Source organism: Carcharodon carcharias, chromosome 19 (genome assembly GCF_017639515.1).
Source record: "Carcharodon carcharias isolate sCarCar2 chromosome 19, sCarCar2.pri, whole genome shotgun sequence".
NCBI lineage: Eukaryota > Metazoa > Chordata > Chondrichthyes > Lamniformes > Lamnidae > Carcharodon > Carcharodon carcharias.
The window spans coordinates 38,011,652-38,031,367 of record NC_054485.1 but is presented as its reverse complement, the minus strand read 5'-3'; the positions used below and the strand labels follow the sequence as shown (position 1 = coordinate 38,031,367).

Here is a 19,716-nt window from a genome sequence, read left to right as displayed (position 1 = left end):
TTAAACATTCACTTCCTCCGCCACTGGAGCATTGTGGCAGCAATGTGTGCAATATACAAGACACACTGCAGAAGGTTGCCAAGGCTCCTTCGATAGCACCTTCCAAACCCACGACCTCTATCACCTAGAAGGACAAGGAACACCACCACCTGCAAGTTCCCCTCCAAGTCGCACACCATCCTGACTAAGTACAATATCGCTGTTCCTTCACTCCCGCTGGACAAAAATCCTGGAACGCCTTTCCTAATAGCACTGTGGGAACACCCACATCAGATGGACTGTAGCGGTTCAAGAAGATGGCTCACCACCACCACCACAATGGCAACTGGGGATGGACAATAAATGTAGGCCTTGCCAGCAACACCCTCATCCCATGAAAGAACATTTAAAAAACCCTGAAAATGACCATCATGTTGGGTTCCAGAGGTTTTTGTCAAAATTCAGCCCTTTATGTCAACTGTTACCAGTATGAATCATGTTTGATAAAGGATCAATGAAGGAGCAATACCTACCCTGTCAAGTGTTCAAGAAATTAAACAAAATGCTTATGAACAAATGTCTGCTTTAGTGCACAAGCTTTTTTCAGTTTTCAAAGGAGTTGAAAGGCACAAAAATCAAAGCTGACATCCCAGTACTGAGGGAGTGCACATTATTGGAGGTGCAGTCTTCCAGATAAGGCAATAAAACAAGACTCTGCCTGTACTGTCAAGTGGAGATAAAAGATCCTGCGGTACTATTTTGAAGAAGAGCAGGTGATTTATTTCGGTGTCCTGGTCATATTTATCCTTCAATCAGAATCAAAAAAACAAATTATCTGGTCATTATCACATTGCTGTTAGTGGGAGTTTGCTGTGTTTCCTACATTACAACAGTATCTACATGTCAGAAGTACTTCATTGGTTGTAAAGTGCTTTGGAGTGTCCTATGATTGTGGAAGATGCTATATAAATGCAAACCTTTCTTCCTTTGGCTGGGGGGGCGGGTAGGGGGTGGAAGGACACAGCAATGATTGCTTCCTTAGTAGCATCAGATGTGTCAATGTTTCCAGTGTCATTTCTCATGGGAGGTGTTACAGCAGCAATTGATTGGCCCTCTCAACAGCTGCTTCCCCTAAAAGGCGCAGCATAGAATCAGTGGATCATCAGCACGTAGCTGCCTTCTTTCCTTTTTTGGTTAGCAAGTGTGAAGCATGATTCTTAAATAATTATACGAGGCTCCCAGAGGCAATAGTATGCTTACTGTGCACTCACACAACTCTTGTAATTGTAACAGTGCAATCTCAAGAGTCCAGTAGTTTCAGTCAGTGGTGCTTCAGTTATATCCCTAACTCACCAGAGCTAACTGGAAAAATAAGTCCCAGCATAATAAATCACACGACACTACATTTGAAAAGGACAAAAAAAAATTGCAGTCAAATTACAGGTTATTGCCAGTACAATGAGATGTGCGTTCATGATAAATCTCTCTCACCACAATCATAAAGTAATTGATCTCGTGATGCAATGCTTTCCCTGGCGGTACTTTGGGACTCAACATAGCCAACATTTATTATTAGATAAACTGGCAACTGCATGTTGTAGGTCAAAGCTCAACATTTATAAATAGAATGGAACCTTTGAGCATGGGCAACAAAACATACTAGGCTGAAATACTGCAATTAGAAGTTGGGTGCGATATAGAAGAACACTTTACAACTTAACTGGATTGTTTCCCCGCTGGGCCCCCCTCCAATTCCCCTGTATGATCTTCCAAAATATCCATGTTTTCTGTTTTTGAAGTGTATAGCAGATAGATCTGTTCTGACTCAGTGATGAAGGGCTAGTTGCACCCAAACCTTTAACCTTTTGCTTTTAGACAATGGGGCTGAAATTCAATGGGAGTGGTGGCCCTGTCCACCAGCCAGACAGCTGGTGGTAGTCCTCCTGTGGTCATTTCCAGGAGCCCCAGTGGGATTAAATCCCAATCATGCACTCACTTAACTGCCATTGGGGTTCTCAGACCTTTTTAACCTGGTGACTTGCCCACATGGCATGGGTAACTCCAGCCCCGCTGGTTAGAATGCCAGAGGCAGCAAGATAAGGCCCTTAAGTGGCCACTTAAAGGGCATCAATTGGCCAAGGGATGGGGAGGTCAGCGTTGACTTTCCCCACCCAACCTAAATCAGGTGATGGGTTTGCCAACTTACCACGCTACCCTCACCAGGTTCCAGCCCACTACTCAGGTAGGGGGAAGGAGGCAGGGAGCTACAGGCATTAAATTTCATCCTGTGTATTTTGCATTTGATTTTCAGATTTCCAAAGTTTTGTTTTTGTCTGTTTATTTTTTACTCACTTGTCATGTGAATAGAGTGTACTCCTTCAACTTAAATTCTGTTTCATTTAAAATTAGAAACTCATTGAATAAACTAGCACTCTGGCCCAGAATTTGCTGCCATGGCACATCTCATCCTGCAGCTTGAAAAACTCTGCTATAAATTGCTGGAAGTGTGAACTGATGATGGAAAGGTAAGCCAATGGGGCATCTGGGATATTGATGAATGACTGAACCAAAAGTCTGTCCCCTTAATCAATGAGATTTAAGGATAGAAAAAGAAACAGTGCAAACTACAGAAAAGGCAATATGATGAATTAGGCACAGAGAGGGGGATTTTTTAACGATTTAATCCTTCCAAAGATTTAAAATCCCTTTAAAGGGTCCATAGATTGATAAGTGCCAGCCCTAACTTTATCTGGTGAGTTTAATTTATTTTAACAGTGCAAGTGCAACTTCTTGAAATTGATGATGAAACTGACAGCGAGCTCCCACTGTGAAGCTAGTAATGAGATTTGATAGAGGTGTTCAAAATCATTATGGGTCTAGACAAAGTAGATAGAGAGAAACTGTTTTCATTGCCAGAAGGGCCAAGAACCTGAGGATACAGATTTAAGGTGATTGGCAACAAAACCAAAGGTGACATGAGGAAAAACATCTTTATTCTTTTTAAAAAGCAGCAATGGTTATCTGGAAAGCACTGCTTGAAAGGGTGGTTTAGGCAGATTCAACTGCAGCTTTCCAAATGGAATTAGATAAGTACTTGAAGGGAAAACAAAATTGGGGTAAGGTTGGGGGAGTGGGACTAGCTGGATTGCTCTTGCATGGGCTCGACAGGCCAAATAGCCTCCTGCTGCACTGTAACTATTCTAGGATGCTATAATGGCAGAGTGACACAAATTGTTCAGCCATTTGCAGCAGTTTGCAACTCATGGCAGATCTCTCCCCTGCCACAAATTGCTGGATTATTTACACACTAATAACAATGTGCCCATTAAAGCTGCCAATATATTGTCAGCAAATTCTGTATTCAGATAAATTCTCCCTATGCTTCCATTATAGCGCTTGATACTTGTTAACTCATGACACTTTTTACCTGTGGCATAATGTTAACCCACCTCTATACACACTCTCCTACTATGGCTTTCTTGCTCAGCATGAGAGGTAAGGAAGGGTTTGGCACTCAGATTGGGAAATGCTTTGGAGTTAATGGATGGGGAAAGTTCATCTCAGAGTAACAAAGAGAAGCAGTGGGTGGGGAACTAGGCAACAGGCCTAAAATAGATGCCCTATGGAGAATAGCACCACCTGTCCTAGACATGAAGCTGGGCAGACCCAGAGGCATTATGACAGGTGTGGTGGAAATAAAATGGTAGGAAAGTGGTACAGGAAATAAATAACAATGACAGGAAGTATGCACTAAAAGAAAGACTAATATGTTACAAATCGAAAAAAAAACTTTTAAAACAGACTCAATGGCAATAAAATAAAAATCACAATTTTGCTTTATTAAAAAGTGAATGACAGAAGCACAGAAATTGAGGGAGAAACATACAGGGTCACACTGTTTTAAACAAAGATTACTGTTTACCATAAATTATATTTTTCTTTGACACATTTAAGCCTAATCTTAAATGTCTCCATCTACTAACAAGAAATCCATACTTCCATCAAGGGTTCCTATTTTCATGCCCCTAAGAGAGGAAGTTAACGTCCATACTTGTTTTTTAAGCTATAATGCAAAACCCACAAAATGTTATGAAATATGCCAGTTTCGCAAAGTTAAATATTTCAGATGCAAAATTATGCAAATTTGCCAAACACCCAGTTCTCTTCACAGTCTTTTGCGTTAGATAAAGACTCTGGGCAGTACAGGACATGGTCCTTGAATTAATGAGAGGAAGGAAAAGAATCTAAACTAACAAAGTATCTACAATGATAACTATCATTACAGATATGAAACAACGGTCTGGAAGGAACTACATTTTAGAGGAGCCCTTGTCGCTTTAAATCTTCGTAGGTCTTCTTGTTAACCACGTTTCCACTTGAATCTTCATATTCTTCCTGAAATTTAAGATTACCAGTGAACGGTTAAAATATCTTGCAGAAAGCATTCTGTTTTTGCTTTTCATTATGCTTACCAAGGCTGCATGTTAAATTTCACCTATTGCAGAAACAAATGAATTTAAATAACACATTAAAGCAACTGCGCATTAATTAACTAGTATAAGATTTTACAGCACAAAAGAATCAGAATCGCTACAATAATCACACACACGGGGCTTCAGGTTGACTTGGTAGTACTAACCCAAGTGAAAAGCTCCATGCACTGCTGGCACTTTCTTGGTACCACACTTTTAGAGGGGTCACTGTTTGGATGAGACGTTAAACCAAGGCCACATATGCCTGTTCAAATTGACACAAAAAATCCTACTGCTGTATTCGAAGAACAGCAAGATAAGTTCCCATGATGTCCTTGCAAACATTTATCTCTCAACCAAAATCACAAACAGATTAACTATCTATCCAGCTCATTGCTCTTTATAGCCATTTGCAAATTACCTGCTGTGCTCGTCAACAAAACTACTGCGACTATACTTTAAAAGTGACAGCTTGGCTGTGTAGCACTTTGGGACATCCAAAGGGACCATGCTAAATGCACATTTTTAAACTATTTTTACTTCACAATATTTTATGTATAAATTGATGACATGTTCACAAAAAGGATCTGAAGTATTGTATAAATGCTACAAAAAACACCAGACTAACTGAGTGGGCAATATGCTTGCCCTGTTACCCAAGGCTACCCAATTTCCCAAAGCCCAAGAAAATGCTTTATGAACGTGGCATAAGTCAGTCCAGCGTTTCGAGTTGGGCAAAATAAAGGGAGCTACATATGGGCACTTTTTCTATCAGTTTTCCAAGAATGAGCAGGCTGATTGCCAAATCAACTAGAATTTTTTGTAAAATTTACAGAATTTCTAGCTATTTCCAACTAGCAAGAATTGGCAAGGGGATCACTCAATCACCAAAGAAACACAGAAGTATATTAAATCAGCAAATCTAAATAAAATGCAAATCAATTGGCTCACAAAACGAAGATCAAGTTTTGAATGGCTCAGGCCTTTCAAAGTTCCAAATCATAAATACTGCGCCAAAATAGAATACGAGTGAGCTTCACAGTTGGAACTGCCTCTGTAGCAGATGCTACAAACATATATGGCAAACCTGATTCAAAAACAAGGTGGCAAACTAAATAAGCAGAAAAAGCTGCATTTACTGCAGCTGCATTCATGACCAAACAGGCTCTGAGGGCACTACACGTCTTTAGGGTAAGCGGGTTTGTAAGTTGATGAATTCTCAGACTGGTTACCACATTACCAGGGAATGACAACAGTTCCTACAAATTCCCAATTAATATAGCTGGCTGGAATAGGCTGACACTGATTGCAGTGAGAGCAGCCAACTATTAGCAATTAGAAGTCTCCAAACCAAGACAAGCATTGTGTGTTGCATGATACTGTAACTATTCAGAATGTTATTGAGGAAATATTGAGAGATGGGAAAGAGTTGTATCATTATATAAAAGTAACTGGTGTATCTATCATGAGCTAGTTATTAATTTCAGCCACGCTGTTTCACAAACAGAAATATAGCTAAATTGTGCCTGAATCCTTAAGCAGAACATTCAAGCATTGCATAAAAGCAAAATACTGCAGATTCTGGAAATCTGAAACAAACACAGAAAATACTGGAAAAACTCAACAGATCTAACAGCATCTGTGGAGAAAAAAAACGTTTTGAGTCTGTATGATTCTTCTTCAGAGCTAAAGAGACCTTCTCTTTAGCTCTGAAGAAGACACATATGGACTCGAAACTTTAACACTTTTTTCTCTCTCCACAGATGCTGTTAGACCTGCTGAGTTTTTCCAGTATTTTCTGTTTTTGATTCAAGCGTTGCAACCGAGTTGCCTAAATAATTTATTTAACCAGCTCACACCCCCGCTTTCCTTTTCATTTTAGAACTGTTTAACTCATCTTTTGTCTTTTCAATACCCTTTAGATGCCTGACTGACAGGGTATTTGTGCTTTAAAATTTGTTTATTGGGTATTAAACCCATTAAAGATTTAATTGTGGTTAGTTTGTCTGTACAAATGCCCTCCACTTGTTCTCCACTCGCTGATTTTGCTGTGCGCTATCAAAGTCCCTCCGGTAATAAGTACTGATCCAAAATGTTAATAGGTCTTTTCAAATGCTGACTAACTACATCATGGCCAGGATTTTTCAGACAGCGTGCAGGGGATGGGCCTGAAACACCAGCATGTAAAATGATGCGCAATGACGTTGGGCGTGTGTGATGTTTCCCTCGGCGAGCATGACCGGAGTCAGCTGAGTGCCGGCCGATAACCAATAATTGATAGGCTTATTAAGGCCATTAACTAAGTAATTAATGTCAAACTTACACTGCCCGTCCAAATTTATGGTTGGCGGATAGGCGAAAAGGCCTTTACATTTTTTAGGAAACCTCATCCACGAGCGGGATGAGGTTTCCTAAAGTGTTTACGAATTAAATAAAAATAATTTCAGAGAAATAAATACATGTCCCATCTCATGTGACATGGTCATTAAATTTTTATTCCATTTATTTTTCTTCCTAGAGCGCTTCAATCTCCCTGAGGCAGCTCTGTGTTTCAGAGAGACGCTTTCGAGTGCAAGTGTGAAAGAGCACTGGACCTGACTCTCCTTCCTCCCCCCACCCGCACAGGTAGCGCTACCGCTCACATATTAAACTGGGCAGGTCTTAACTGACCCGCCTGCGTAAAATGGCGGTGCGGAGCCGATCGTGGGCGGCGGTTGGCTCTGCGACTCCCCCCGCCCGCTCCTGCCCGACAGGGGAAAAATTCAGGCCCATGTACTTGTATTATTTTCCATTTTGAGTTCTCTTTGAAGGGCTATGTGACTCCACACTGGCCCACCCTCAAACATTTCCATAGCAGACTAGTAGAATCCATTAAGTAATGTGCCTCATTCACAGTTCAAGCAGCTCATTTACAGTAATTACCTCAGTGTCTGGCTGCCATCTCTCTGCTGCCTTTGAATGCTTCAGTTTTGCCCACACTGATCAGAAAAACAAAGTTAGTATTATTCTTGGTCCAAATAAAACAGTAGCATGAATTCTTTATGCCAGACCAGTCCCAGAAAGTAGCAATTGTCCCTGAAGCCAAAGCTTGTTCAAAAAAATGCAATTTCTTTATGCATTGAGAAAATAGAGTTACATACAGAATTGAAACAGATAACACAATGGATTCCAATTAACCTCTTGTATGCATGTAAAAAATAAGCAATGCTATCATTTCTGCAGAGAATTATGTAACTCAAACCAAGCACCAACAGGAGAATTTTTTTAATACATTTTACAGGATGTGGGTGTCGCTGGCTAGGCCACTATTTATTGCCCATCCCTAACTGTTCTCGAGAAGGTGGTGTTGAGCTACCTTCTTGAACCTCTGCAGTCCCTGTGGTGTAGGGACACTCACAGTGCTATTAGGGAGGGGGTTCCAGGATTTTGACCCAGTAACAGTGAAAGAACAGTTGTATTTATGTATTTTCACAGAGGAACTCATTCTTTCTATATCCTGCCACTGTCTGGATGGCAGAAAGAATGAAAGCAAGAGAAAACGGAGAAGCAGTGTTTTAGAACCAGAGATCAAAACAGATGGAACATTTGAGAGCATAACCAAACATGAACATTGTTATTTTTCTTAGGTCCGTTTGCCATTCTGGGTTTACTTTAGTTCAGATTGAAATATCAGATTGAAAGTTAGGAGGCATGGAGTAAAAAGGTATAGCATTTTTTTTAAAAAGCAATGTAATGGCCTTTTACAAATCAACCAGCAGGCCAGGCTAGTGATTTGCTGTGATCATGAATCCATGTAATAGAAATGGAACTTGGTTTATTCAGTTACCATAGAACAGGTTTCTAGCTGCTAGAGATGGCTTTGTACACAAACAATCTATAAGTACAGCAGTCTAGAGATGGAATCACAGCCAGAATTTTGCCACTTAATGTGGGTCCCCATTGTTTATTACAATACCTCAATTGCTAAGACCAGTTAAAATCAGCAGAGGGTTTGGATTGAATCTGGAACTTTCCTGGTTTGAGAAGCTTAGCACCCACATTACACAATGTCACGCCCAGCAGGTAATGCCAGGCACAAGTGAAATGAATGTTTAAAAGGAAGCGCAGTGAAGAGGAAAATCTTATCACTGTGCAGTAGTATTTTAAGCAGGATTTATTTCAGTGAAATGCAGTGTTCCACTTGGACAAATTTAACAGGAGCCATTTCAGAGTGTTGCTACTGCAATTCAATGACTTCTGAGATTTGGTGTCAAATGGAAGGGGCCAGGAGCTCTTATCTGACGCCATGATAAGCTGCATGCAAGAAAACTTATAAAAATGTACGTCAAAAAGACATTTGGAAAGATGGACCACAACAAGTGAAATGAATTCTGAAGAGATGGCTACGTTCTTCAATTATTTCCCCAAAATATATAATTCACCCGTTGCAAATCCCTCCACATTCTCAAATATCAATTTTCAGGAGTTTAGTATTTAAGGAAACAAAGAAGAATGTTCCAACTGCCATTAGATATCTAGAGCACATTTTTGAAATACTATGTTGCTTCTTAATTTCTCAAAGAATTTTTTTTTTAAAAAGATGCTGCTTGTCCCATTTTTCCTTTTGGGATGGTTGAAAAGTAGAAAATTCAAAATGATAGCTGTAAAGAAAAAAGTCTTCCAGTTACCCATTAGTTTAAACAAATACAAGTATCTTTTCAACAATCTGCAATTTTTATCAACTGTTCCATTTCTTTGGAAACTTGCTCTATAAATGGAGATAGTTTGGAATATTCTAAAATCAACTCTCCACAGAAATGAATAGATGTACTATACACTTTTTATACCAAAAGAATAAGCAACATGAAACATTAACCTGTCTTACCTTTCCAGATACTGATGGATCTGCTGCATATTTCTAGCATTCCCTCTATTTTTAAAATAGTCCCCCTTGTGCACAGCAGCAGTATTCATGCTAAAATGACCTGCTCATTATGCACGATGGATGATACAACTGTAATAGGTTGTAGGAATGAATAACTCTCTGTAATTGTAAACACTGCCCCAAACTCAACAGACTTTTGATTTACAATGTACTGAACTGCACAAAATCACCAACACCCTCAATACATGTGAAGTATAAAATACTTAGTGATCGAAGCCTATGGCGATGATAAAGGTTCAGTACCATTTGTCTGTTATAGGTGGCTGTCTGGGATAAATGCGGGCAGGGAAAGTGCTGGAGAATGATTAAGTGATTGTTCTAAGAAATGCTTTGGGTTAGTGGAGATTTACCATGAGCTTTTATTCAGTTTTGACCTGACTTTAACAGTAAAATACTTACAGGATACAGCATCCTCAATTTGAGTGACATTTGCAAAATGTGCTGTGTTAGGGATTCCAAGACACCTCATACCATGAGCATGACGCCATTCCTAGAAAAAAAATACAAAAAACCGACATTTACATGAAGCAATATGGAAAACTTGAACAACTATCTCTCTTCTATTTTCACTTAGTTCTGTTGTAGAGTCCTACGGACTTGAAACATTAACTGTGTTCCTCTCTGAAGATGCTGCCGGACCTGATGAGTTTTTTCCAGATATTTTTATTTTTGATTTGGATTTCCAGCATCCGCAGTTTTTTGCTTTTAACTATTTATCCACGTCATGCCATTTACTGAGCAGCTGTTTTACAAGAGCAGAGGAATTTATTCAATCATACACTATTTAACAGCTTGGTCAGATTATTCTACTCTTTTCTCCTCTCTTCCCAAATCTGTTCTAACTAATCTTGTAGGTACCTCAATTGAACACTGAGTTACTAATCACTAGCCTGGGTTGTATATACTGGAATAGAGCATGATGGCATCAAACTCATTGGACAGAGCAGAATATCTTTAAAATAGAAGCTCATTTAATGGCCCAGGTAGGAACTGGAAAACCCTGGTCCAGACTTAAATGGCAGGTTCTTCTGGAACTCAACTCCATGGCCTTTTCTTTAAAAAAAGTGTTCAATAAAGTAAGCAGCCTCCAATGGTGTATATATAAAACAAGTTAAACCAGCTTAATATCACCATCACTGACATTTTAATTCAGCAGAAAATGTTACATATCAGAAATCAGACTGTGTTAAAGGACTAGGTGATACAGCATTCCCATGTCCTCATGATCACCGTAGCCAGGGTTTCCTGATCTCAGCTTTGTTGCTCCGTGTAACTGCAAAGCAGGGAGCAGGCACCTTCCCACATTACTACTTTCACCCCATCTTCTAACAGAGGATGCCGGCAACTATACTAATTGTAACCTCTACATGACTGAGTTACCAATCTTAGCTGTGTTGCTACAGGAAGTGCTAAGCTGAAGTTAGTCACTTCCGCAGAGGTAATCAACTTCAGTGCACATGAAGAGAGCCTAGAATCAATTAATTTTTCTCCCTAGCCACTCAGCCCTAAATACCTGGTCTGGGGAGACACTAAGGAAAATTGGAATTCAGATGGAGTGCCATTCTCAGAATCAAATCACTACCACCTCAGTTGCAATTCTCCACCAAGACCATTTGAGAAGGACCAAACAGAAGCTAGGAAGCTTCGCAAAGGGAAGGGAGAGGAAGTCTGAATGGGAGTCACCCAAGTAACTTATGTACATCACCTAGAAGCCAATTATAAAACCGGCTAATTAAATAACCCTAACACACAGTCCCTTGTCCAGGAATTAGTGCATGGTACAGCATAAGGGAATATCTAACCAGCAAAAATAAATTCCATTCAGAACTGCGTTTTTTAAATGAAAAAGCTTACACACAAAGTTCAAGTCATTATTCTTACAGCAAAGTGGCGTTGGAATGCTTTGGGTCCTCTGTAAGTGTAATTTCCACAGATTTCACAGTTATAATTGATGTTCAAACCATGTAGCTTGTACAACCAATATGGAATGGGCTGAAATGGAAAATGTAAAGACACAAAAATTGAAACTATAAAATTACGATCCAAAAACATCACACTGAGAATTACAAAATAATTAGCTCTGCCATCTACTGATAGTCAACAGTATTGCTGGTTACTGAATAATACAATAGGGAAATAATTGCTAAAGCACACAGAAATATCACCAATATATCATACTGAATATTTAAAACCACTCAAAGAAAAATAACACAACCTGCACCAAAAATAAACTACCACAGAACTCAGGCAGTCACCACTTGGGCCCAGCTTAAACATGAGTTAAGCGACTAGTTTTTGGTCTTTTATTCTATTAAATTCATCAAGTATCATGACTAAACTTGAAGGCATTTAAACTATTGAAGAGATTTGCATGTGACTTTTAGGGAAGTCTAGCACCAGGATTTTCCCCTCGGCGATTTGGGGGCGGGGCCCACTCACCAAGGGGAAAATGACGCGGGATGACTTCGGGAGGAACCCCCGACGTCATACCGGTCCATTTAAATCTTCAGGAAGGCGGGTGGACAGCGAAATCAGCTGTCTGCCCGCCCGCCGACCTGTCAACGTCGCTTAAGGCTGGTGGGCAGGCCAGGAGCCCCTGCGGGCTCCAGATTATTCACGAAACTTCATCCACTGATGGGATGAAGTTTCATGTCCATTTTTTAAAAATTTAATAAACTTTATGTGTTTCTTATTAACATGTCCCATCTCGTGTGACACTGTCACATGAGGGGGAACATGTTAATAATTTTAATATTTCTCTATTTTTTGACTTTTCTTACCTGTCAGTAAACTCCCTGAGACAGCACATTGCCTCAGGGAGCAGTTTGACAGTTGGGGATTCCCTCCAACCCCGCACAGAAAGCGCTAACTGGTCCACGCACTCAAAATGGCAGCGGGCCCCGTTTTGGTGGCGGGGGTCGGCTGCCCCCCTGCTGCTGAGCCGGTGGGGCCCGCTCGCCCATCAAGGGCAAAATTCTGCCCTAGGACTCAGTGTCGGGCAACCTGGTTAGGAGTCGATCGGCACTGAGGAACCCAGTACCCAGCCTTTACTATTTGTTTTTTTTTGGAGCATTACTTCAATTTAGTTACTTTCCTTTTTTCTCCATTGGGAGAGAAGTAGATTCACCACCATTAAGGGGCTTACTGCACTAGGAGCACATTTAAACATCATGTTCTTCTGCAGAGTACTCAATTTCAAGGGTGAGGAAGATTCATCACTGATCAATTCTTATCATGAAGTAAAAAATTAGGATTCCTCATTTTTGCCCAGCAATTTACCCCCTCTCTCCTTGGAGTAATACCTAACTTTATGGGATATAAATTTGGCGCCGTGTAATTTCTTCTTCAACTTCACAAACATGATTCAATTTTAATCACAAAAGTGCATAAGTAGATAAAACACCATAGCAGGATATGGATAACAGTGATTAGAAGAATCTCAGCAGTTAAGAATTAAAACTTAGATCTTACAATATTCTACTGAATGTTGTTATTTAATCACAAAGATTAAAGTGACTCATTAGGGAGTACAAGTGTGATCTTTGGCCATTTTCCTTTAAGCTCACCTTGCCATCCCAACCTAATGGTAGGTTCTTGGGATTGTAGATGATTTCATTCTCCTCATCTTCACTTTCACTCTCACTGACGTGCTCCTCCTCCTCCTCCTCTCGTTCCTCGCCAGTCCGAGCTTGTTTGCGTTGTACGTTTTCTCTAGTGAGCTGTCTCTGCTCCTGTCGGGTGGAAAAAAATATAATTGAACACTCAAAAGGCCACAGGTACATCACTGTATCAACATAAATATAAAAACAGTTAGGATATAACTCAGTGAATTCTGAGAATCAGGAATTATTTTATGATTGTACAAATTCTACATTAATAATCAGCAGTGGATAATTAGATAAATAATTTTTACAGCTTACTAAATGTTAGAAATTGCATCAGGCAGACCTAGAATTTTTATGCAATATTTTTATGCAATGAAAACTAACTCCATGAGATATACTGCAGGGTCATAATCAATATACCTCCAGTTTATTTCAATTCGCTACAATTACTACTACATGAAAGTAACAATAGTCTGCTCTTTTCCTGCACCATGAAAACATTTACCCCTTTGACACTATAACATTTCAGCATCAAAATGCTGAAATATCAGTCTATAATCATCAAGATTTTTCCAAATCTTGCACTTGAATAGACAATATTCAAAAACAACAAATGTACTATTTTGATACAGGCAAATTTGTTTATATTTTCAATCACTGAATATTTTTTCTGTAAGGCTAATGGAATCGATTATTTTGCAAAAAAAATCTCAAAAATCCCTCCGCAGCATTTGATAAAGAAATCTTGCGGGGACATCTTTGGTAACATGATATTCTCACGAGTGTATATACAGGAGAAACTGAAGATGGCTAACAGCCAAGTAATAACATTTTCATAGCTGCACTGCTGGGATTTAAAATTATGCGTCGTTAACTTAGAATTTTTTTTTAAAAAAAGAGAAGCTTCTTGCTCAAGTCGTTCTTTCACACCACCTAGCAGCTAGTTTCACTGAAACATGAGCAGTGGTCAAAGAACATGCTGTACCATTCTCTTGACTGGAGACAAGGGACTGGTTACACCTCAACAGGACTGGGACCAATATCCTCGTGGGGAGGTTCACTAGTGTGGTTTGGTGGGGGTTTACTTTGGCAGGGGGATGGATAATAGTAGATTAAAGTAGAAAAGAGGAATAAAGTGCATAAAGAAGTGAGGATTTTGGATAGTATTATAAAGGAAGTAGCACCAAATTAGATATGAGCAGACTAAGAAGGACTACACAGAATACAAAAATAGGTTTGGAATGCAAGTATATAAGTGCACAAAGTGTGGTGAATACTTGGTTAAAAATAGGCTTAAAGATAGAAAACAGCAAGCCATTGTAAATAGTTGTTTTTCAGATTGGAGGATGGCAGACATTGGTGTTCCTCAAGGGTCAGTGTTTGGAACAATGCTTTCTTTCATTTATAAATATGGCTTGGATATTGGAGTTAAAATTTCAAAATTTGTCAGAGATACCAAACTTAGAGCTGTGACAAACAGGATCGTACCAATCAACTGCAACAGAACCTAGATAGGCTAGCACAATGGGAAGACACATGAAAGATAGAATTTAATACAGAGAAGTATAAGGTGATTAATTTTGGCAGAAGGGATAGGGAGAGGCAGTATAGACTTAATGGCATAATTCTAAGGAGCTTGCAGGGAAGTAGAGATCTGCAGCTTCATGTGTATAGATCCTTGAAGGTGGCAGGACATTGAAAAGAGTATTTAGCAAATGTGGGATCTTGGGCTTCATATATAGAGGTATGGAGTACAAAATCAGGGAAGTTATGCTTAACTTTTATAAAGCTTTGGCTGGGTTGCCATTAGAGTGTTGTATCCAGTTCTGGTCACCACACTTTAGAAAGGCTGTGAGGACCTTTGAGAGGTTGCAGAGGAAATTTATCAGAGTGGTTCCACGGATGAGGGATTTTAGTGACAAGGTTAGGCTGGAGATGCTGTGAATGTTCTCCTTGGAGCAAAGGAGGTTGAGATGGAGATTTGATGTGCAAGATTACAGCAGCTTTAGATGAGGTAGACAAAGAAAAGTTGTTCCCGTTAGCTGATAGTACAAGGGCTAAGGAATACAGATTTAAGGTTTTGGGCAAGAACTGCAGTGTGTGAAGAAGAAATTGTTTTATGTAGCAAGTGGTAATGACCTGGAACACTCTACCTATAAAGGTTGTGGAAGGAGAGATGGTCAATGATTTCAACAGGAAATTGGAAGGACGCTTGAGAAAATTACAGGATAAAACAAGGGAATGGGACTGACTAGATGGCTCTACACAGAACTGGCATGGAGTCAATAGGCCAAATATCCTCCTTCTGGACTGTAATGACTCTGTCTCTATACAATACAACTCAGAGAACTCATGAAAGAAAAAGGGGAAGGGCAGAACACACTGGAGAGTTATTTCGCTGGAAAATACAATAATTAAAAATTACTTCCAAAAAGACAAGCATACTGAGCTTGTCTGCAATTTTTCTCATAAGAAACCAGAAACATCTCACTAAGCCACCGACAACTTCTACAGAGCCAGGAGCTAGGAAATGCACAATCATTGGTCACCCTTCAAGAGAGCAGCACAAAAACCAAAAACACCTCACACTGCAGTCACATCCATGACCATATGTCCTACTATTCAGATTCTATAGCAACAATGAGCCAACTACTTGTGTAGATTTCAATTGAAGAATAAACTGAAGCTGATTCTACAAATTTATCCATCCAATACATTTTATAGAATATATAGAAAGGTTGCAAATAATTAAATATAACGTGAGAGGAATGTTACATTTGAGAGGAAAGGATCATAAACAAGGTCCCTGTAATGTATTCCAACATTGTATTATATACAAGTGGATCTCACAATGCATTATCTTTTGCTATACAGACAATATGCTGCTTTAGAAGGACAAGAATGTTAAACTACATAATCCACAATAACTGTCTGAAGATGGAGGTTTCTCTCTTTGAGATCACAATGTTCATTAGAGAGAGGTTCAGGTTCAGGTCACAGAGGTTTGTTGCCAATTGGTCAGGGAATTTTGCAAACTGAAATGTGCTTTGTAATTTCAGGATAGGGTATAAGACTTTTTTTAAAAATCAGTAAATGTGTGTGAATTGTTGTTTTCACTAGGTTACACACAAACCTCCCTCTGGCAAGTCAAATATTACATTCTTATAAGGGTAAGGTAAGAATGTGCATTTTAAAAATTCTTTTATGGGGTGTGAGCATCGCTGGCTAAGCCAGCATTTAATGCACATACCTAACTTCTTTCTCTTCCCCATGGTGTCTCAAAAAATAGTTAGCACTGCTGCGATATTAAAATCTTTCTAAAAATATTTCCAAATTCTCAGTATAACCAAACAAAATTTAGCTACTGTAATTATCTCCTGCCTCTTGGTGACTGTCTTGGAGCTCTTTCTTCCTCCAGTGTGAAGAAAAGGACTTCAGTTTCATTACACGCCACCCTCAAAATCGTCTGAATTTATTTGAGCCCATCTTCAAATAATTTGGGGAAAAAACAGTTCAACTACTGTTAAAGGCTAACAAAATACAAGCCTTGATTTTCGCATGGAGAAGAATGATCAAATCTGTAAACAACTTGTTTTTGAATTTGCCAATACAAAGTAAGCACAAGCTGTAATTGTTCCAGTTGTATTGCGTGTTAAGTAATAAAAAAGTAAGCACTTGATAATTTCTGGTGAAATTTTACCTCAAGCTTCAAATTCATATTTTGGCTTGTTTCAAATCATTTGGAAAAACAAGATCATAAATGTTAACATAACATGGGGAAATAAATTCTTAAAAGTTGCACCGAGGCCACGCCAATAAACATGCAGATCCTCTTTCCCTTAAAGCAACCCGGAAAATATAGGTACAGTGCTGGCAAATCTGCTTAGCTAAAGGAGTGACATCTCTGGGAAAAGCATCAACTTCAAACCCAGTATTTTTGAGAGCAGTACAAGCCTCAGAATAACAATTTAAGACCACTCAATGCAAGTTTTATTAGTAAATATAATATTATTGTGAAATATCTATTTTTTAAGCATCTATTGTTACAAAACATATTTTCAGCCCTAAACATTTGGGTTTGTTAGAAAGAAAAATGGGCACAGGTACCAGGTGAAAGCTTCTTGCTAAAGCATTTTGAGCAGCTTAATTGGTTAAATTTTTGCTTTATTTTTTATTGACAGAGTTTGGTTACAGGTCATAAGTGCTCACATTTCTTGCCCTTTATGAATATGAAATTTAAGCCACCAAGATGCAATTGTGGAATGACAAGGCAAGTAAGGCAGGCTCCTGCGATACCAAATGCTATTTTTCCACACAATCAGTGACAATAGCAGGTTTCTTTCACTGTGATATATAGGATCTGCTTTTCCCGTAATAATGAGTAAATCTTTTATGCAAGCAAGCTAAATCAAAATGATACTCTATTGGTCTGCTGGGAGAAAGCCAGCAAATGTCCAGACAAAACTAAACAAGTGATCAATTCAGTTTTAAAACAATGACCATAATGAATTTTAAACACTTCCAATCAGAAACGTCAGACAAAGAAACAATCTCAGAAAACTTACCCCAAGAATTTCTATATATTCATACACTTGAGCTTCAAGAAAAGCAATTTCTTTATTGCGCTCTGAATCCCTGTAGTGGTAGTGGGGGAAAAATTAACTATGTTGAAAGCAGTTCACAAATCAAGTCAACACATGAAAGCATCAGCTCTTAAAGCTTATGTGCTGTAGAACATTCACATGAACTGATAGCAGAATCCCTCCGTAATTTTCAATTTTACAAAGTTGAGTATTTGAAGTGTTTTCTGTTTTTATTTCTGTACAAGCATCCCAGCTGAGGAGGACAGAGTTGGCCTTGGTCAAATTACCTACCCACGCTCAATGCTTCTGCTCACACATGAAGGTGGGCACATGAGCAAAGTACCAGAGGGCATAGTGCCAATGTAAATCTACCCCAGTACGTGCAGGTAAAGAGAGGGGAATGAGTTACAGGATAATGTAGATGTAGAGATAGTGGACTGAATTTTTCCGTCAGTGATTTGGGGAGTGGGACCCGCTCACCAACGGGAAAATGACCTGGGTGACATTGGGAGGAACCCCCGATGTCATCCCGTCCCACTTAGAAGGCGGGCAGACAGCAAAAGCAGCTGTCCGCCCGTCGACCTGGCAATGGCCAATTAGAACCATAGAACACTACAGCACAGAAAAACAGGCCATTCGGCCCTTCTAGTCTGTGCCGAAATATTATTCCGCTAGTCCCATTGACCTGCACCCAGTCCATAACCCTCCAGACCTTTCCCATCCATGTATCTATCCAATTTATTCTTAAAACTTGAGTGATCCCGCATTTACCACGTCAGATGGCAGCTTGTTCCACGCTCCCACCACTCTCTGAGTGAAGAAGTTCCCCCTAATGTTCCCCCTAAACCTTTCCCCTTTCACCCTAAAGCCATGTCCTCTCATGTTTATCACTCCTAATCTAAGTGGAAAGAGCCTACTCACATTTACTCTGTCTATACCTCTCATAATTTTGTAAACTTCTATCAAATCTCTCCTCATTCTTCTACGCTCCAAGGAATAAAGTCCTAACCTGTTTAATCTTTCCCTGTAACTCAACTCACGAAGACCTGGCAACATCCTAGTAAATCTTCTCCGCACTCTTTTAATCTTACTGATATCCTTCCTGTAGTAAGGCAACCAGAACTGCACACAATACTCCAAAGTTGGCCTCACCAATGTCTTATACAACCTCACCATAACATCCCAACTCCTATACTCAATACTTTGATTTATGAAGGCCAATATGCCAAAAGCTTTCTTTACAACCCTGTCTACCTGTGACGCCACTTTCAGGGAATTATGTATGTGAACTCCCAGATCCCTCTGTTCCTCCGCACTCCTCAGTGCCCTACCATTTACTGTGTATGTCCAACCTTGGCTTGTCCTTCCAAAATGCAACACTTTACACTTTTCTGCATTAAATTCCATCTGCCATTTTCTGGCCCATTTTTCCAGTTGGTCCAGATCCCTCTGCAAGCTTTGAAAGCCTTCCTCGCTGTCCACAATGCCTCCAATCTTAGTGTCATCAGCAAACTTGCTGATCCAATTTACCACATTATCATCCAGATCATTGATATAGACAACAAACAACAATAGTCCTAGCACAGATCCCTGAGGCACACCACTGGTCATAGGCCTCCAGTCTGAGAAGCAATCATCCACTACCACTCTCTGTCTTCTCCCACACAGCCAATTTTGAATCCAGTTTACAACCTCCCCATGGATACCAAGTGTCTGAACCTTCTGAACTAACCTCCCATGTGGGACCTTGTCAAAGGCCTTACTAAAGTCCATGTAGACAACATCCACGGCCTTTCCTTCATCTACTTTCTTGGTAACCTCCTCGAAAAACTCTACAAGATTCGTTAAACATGACCTACCATGCACAAAGCCATGCTGACTATCCTTAATCAGCCCTTGGTTGTCCAAATAATTGTATATCCGATCTCTCAGAACACCTTCCAATAATTTACCTACTACTGACATCAGGCTCACTGGCCTGTAATTACCTGGTTTACTTTTGGAGCCTTTTTTAAACAACGGAACAACATGAGCTACCCTCCAATCCTCCAGCACCTCACCCATGGCTAAGGACATTTTAAATATTTCTACCAGGGCCCCTGCAATTTCTACACTAGTCTCCCTCAAGGTCCGAGGGAATATCATGTCAGGCC

General features: G+C 39.7%; 1 protein-coding gene across 1 annotated transcript in view; it reads right to left on the bottom strand.

The window, feature by feature from the left end:
* Positions 1-3,797: 3,797 nt before the first annotated feature.
* sf3a3 (splicing factor 3a, subunit 3) overlaps positions 3,798-19,716 on the bottom strand; it is a 40,777-nt gene continuing 24,858 nt past the window's right edge. Inside the window, exons 12-17 of the mRNA XM_041213530.1 lie at positions 17,546-17,615; positions 12,942-13,106; positions 11,257-11,367; positions 9,775-9,865; positions 7,374-7,429; positions 3,798-4,374 (exon numbers count right to left, since the gene is read on the bottom strand). Of these exons, the coding sequence (XP_041069464.1) occupies positions 4,297-4,374; positions 7,374-7,429; positions 9,775-9,865; positions 11,257-11,367; positions 12,942-13,106; positions 17,546-17,615 (571 nt within the window). The 3' untranslated portion in view covers positions 3,798-4,296. The remainder of the gene's footprint in view (positions 4,375-7,373; positions 7,430-9,774; positions 9,866-11,256; positions 11,368-12,941; positions 13,107-17,545; positions 17,616-19,716) is intronic.